Source organism: Thalassophryne amazonica, chromosome 12, assembly GCF_902500255.1.
Source record: "Thalassophryne amazonica chromosome 12, fThaAma1.1, whole genome shotgun sequence".
NCBI lineage: Eukaryota > Metazoa > Chordata > Actinopteri > Batrachoidiformes > Batrachoididae > Thalassophryne > Thalassophryne amazonica.
Window position 1 is genome coordinate 76,083,988 of NC_047114.1, and position 3,169 is coordinate 76,087,156.

The following is a 3,169-nucleotide window of genomic DNA, read 5'->3' on the forward strand; positions in this document are numbered from 1 at the left end:
TTGTGGCAGTCAGTTCCATAATTTTTGCCAGGGGTTGTCCACAAAAGTAGGTCCACTTCATCTGAAAAAGTACTAATGTGTTGTCAACATTTGAACATACCGCAAACAAAGTAACAATATCTTGTGCCATTATGTGCTAAAACATTTTCAGCAATTAATCTTTCTTAAAGTTTATAAAGTATGAAAAGCTGTTAAATATCTAACACATATAAACTAGACCCAATCCAGTGACCAGTGATTGTTTTTAGTTGTTTCTGGTAAACTTGAAAAAGTGAATGTTGTGGGTTGTGCACTTTATATGGACCTTTTTTTCAGTTTCATATTTGTTTACTTTTTTGACAATTCATAATTTAATATCAACAAAATTTATATTTTGATTGTGAACTAATCTAATACAATGTTGTGAAACTTGGTAAAAAATAAATTCAGATCAATATTTAAATTTAAAAAAAAGTTTCTTACTGGCTATGGTGGGAACATCGATTTCTATTGAATCACTAGATGGAGGACCGGGGCGAGCCGCTCATTCGCTGGCTGTTGCCAGAGCGCCGCCATCTTGGTTAGTGTCTGACAACCAGACATCAATAGAAATCGATGAGCAAGATCATTGTTTTCAAGAGACTTTCACCATAAATCTGCATTTTCCATGCTATTTCATTTATTCAAACTCAGTCCCGCATTTTTTGTACAGCCAATATTTGTTAAAACAAATACAGAAGAGGATCAGACTATTTATATAACAGACTTGAATTAATTTGTCAGTCCCAGTCCAGATGTTGTGAAACAAAGTTCACTCCACAATCCTTTGTCAGATTGTTGCTGCACCTGAATGCTGCACAAAACATTTTCAGATTACTTTAACCCAAGTTTAAGTCAGTGCATCGATTTTTATTTAATCTAATGCCTGACGATGCGTAATAACGCTAAGTAAGATGGCGGCTGCCTGGCAAGAGTTCACGGGCTGCATCCAAAATCTAGTGGATTAGAAATCGATGGGTGGGAATGACATTTTTGGAATGTTTGGGCATCTCCACCCCCATCATACACAGATACACAATTTCTTAGCAAATTTGTAGGATTCTCTTCTTTCCACAGCATGTGTTACAGAATGCAATGCAATGTAAAACTCTGTATCACTGCACATCTAAAACCTGAATCTGTATCGAAACCTGACATCTTTGGTGGGCTGCATGGTACCAAAACCGAATCGTTTGCGGTCAATATCAGGTATCGCCTGATCAGGAGTTTCCAGTTCAAACTCAGAATATGCCAACATGAGGAAAATGAACAGTTTCAGCTCATTAGTGGCAAAAAAGCGCCCAGGACACATGGAGACCCCGGCACCCCAGGGCATGTTGTAATACTTCACTTTCTTCCCGTCTTTGTAGAAATCAGTTTTTTTGCTCCCATCTGGATTCAGAAAGCGGTCGTATTTGAATGAATGTGGATCAGGATGGACCTCTGGGTCAAGTTGAACTGCACTGTAAGGAAAGATGGCCACTCTGTCATCTTTGCGAACCCAGTATTCCTGACCATCAGCCACTTTAAAGGTCATATTTTTAACAACCGCCCTGATGAGGACTGGTGCAGCGGTGAGGCGGAGGGTCTCTTCTACAGCACTGTCCAGGACTGGTGTCTTCATCAACATGTCACGGGTCAGGTTGATCAAAGGACCATCGCGGCGGGCTTCCTGCCCTGTTTCCTTCAGGACTTTGTCAACTTCCTCCTTTACAGCTGCCATGGCTTCAGGGTTCTTCATAAGGAAGAGGAGCAGCCAGAATGATGAAGGGCCCGTGTTTCCCTGAGAGGCCCAAAGGAGCACAAACATGTATCGGCTTATCATCGAGTCTTTCATACCTTTTTCCCGTCTTCCCTGCTGACTGTCCCACACCCAGCCACCAACGTTGTCATTTTCCCTTATTTTCTGCACTGCTAAAGCATCCCAGAAATACGACTTTAGCTTCTCTGCCTCCATTTTTTTTCTTGGTGGAAGGACGCCGTATGCTAGCTTGGGGAAAAGTTGGTCATATTTACGAAACTCATGAAACAAAACCTCTGATTCCACTCTGTCTTTCTCTTTGGCTTTTTCTACAGTTCCCTCGGGTGTGTGTGGTTCATTTCCGAACAGAGATAAATAACCAGCCCGAAAAACAATATTGTAACAGTACATAAACAGCCCGTCTTCTTTCCAGCTGCTTTGGTCCGTCGCTGAGCCAATATTGTGCAACATCAAGTTTTGTAGATTTGTCATCATGGCTTGTGTCATTACCTCCAGTCCATCTCCCTTCAGGTGCTTGTTGCTGGAAGTCTCCAGAATTTGATGATCGGCATCCATACGCTTATAGCCAAAGACCCTTTTTATCAGAATCTTGGCAAAGCCGTTAAAGTCCAGCTTTTCTCGACTCTCCTTAACAAAAGGTCCAAACAAGAGCGGGTCTTGAAGGAATGTGAAGTAATGTCCTCCCAGCTGGACTGTGAAAATGTTCCCATGCTTTTTCTTCATCCGCTCAAGGAATTTACAGGTGTCCCTGCGGAATTCTAAGACATGACCCAGCCAAGGGATGAGCCCTTTGTCCAATGGGGGTTCCCCAGGTTGGCGTTGACGAAATGCACCAAGAAGGTACAAACCTCCGATCAGAGCAGCAAGCAAAGACAACAGGATCAGCAGCAGCAGTCCCATGACTGAGTCCTTTGGCAGCCACAGAGTTTTGAGAACAGAAGAGCACATCCTGCTTTATAAACAGGTCAATGCTCCTCCTGCAGGCAACTGCCTTTTAAGGGGACTGGTTTTGATCATCCAGCAACACATGGTTTTTGTTATTCATGCACTCTAGAATGTGCATCCAAAAAAGAAAGAAAGCAAGAAAGAAAAAGAAAGAAAGAAAGCAAGCAAGAAAGAAAAATCTAGCAACAAAACGTACTCAGACAAGGTAATATGTCAAAATTTCTGTAGCTTAAGTTTTTATCCTTTTACTGTTTCTCTACTTTTACTTTGCTTACTTGAAAATGTGATTTTATGTTGTTTTCCTGCATGAATGTTTTCCCTAATTCTTATTTTTTCATAAATGTATTACTTCGGGTTCCTTTGTTTGCTTTGTTTACTGTTAGCAACAGGACATTTGTATCAGAGACATTTGTAGTGTAGTGTTTTCTCTGTACTTCACAATAA

General features: G+C 41.2%; 1 protein-coding gene across 1 annotated transcript; it reads right to left on the reverse strand.

The window, feature by feature from the left end:
- Nucleotides 1–550: 550 nt before the first annotated feature.
- Nucleotides 551–2,694, reverse strand: LOC117521831 (5-beta-cholestane-3-alpha,7-alpha-diol 12-alpha-hydroxylase-like). The gene has a single exon (XM_034183183.1). The coding sequence runs from the start codon at nucleotides 2,678–2,680 to the stop codon at nucleotides 1,145–1,147; it is 1,536 nt and encodes a 511-aa protein (XP_034039074.1). The 5' UTR covers nucleotides 2,681–2,694; the 3' UTR covers nucleotides 551–1,144.
- Between the last annotated feature and the right edge of the window lie 475 nt (nucleotides 2,695–3,169).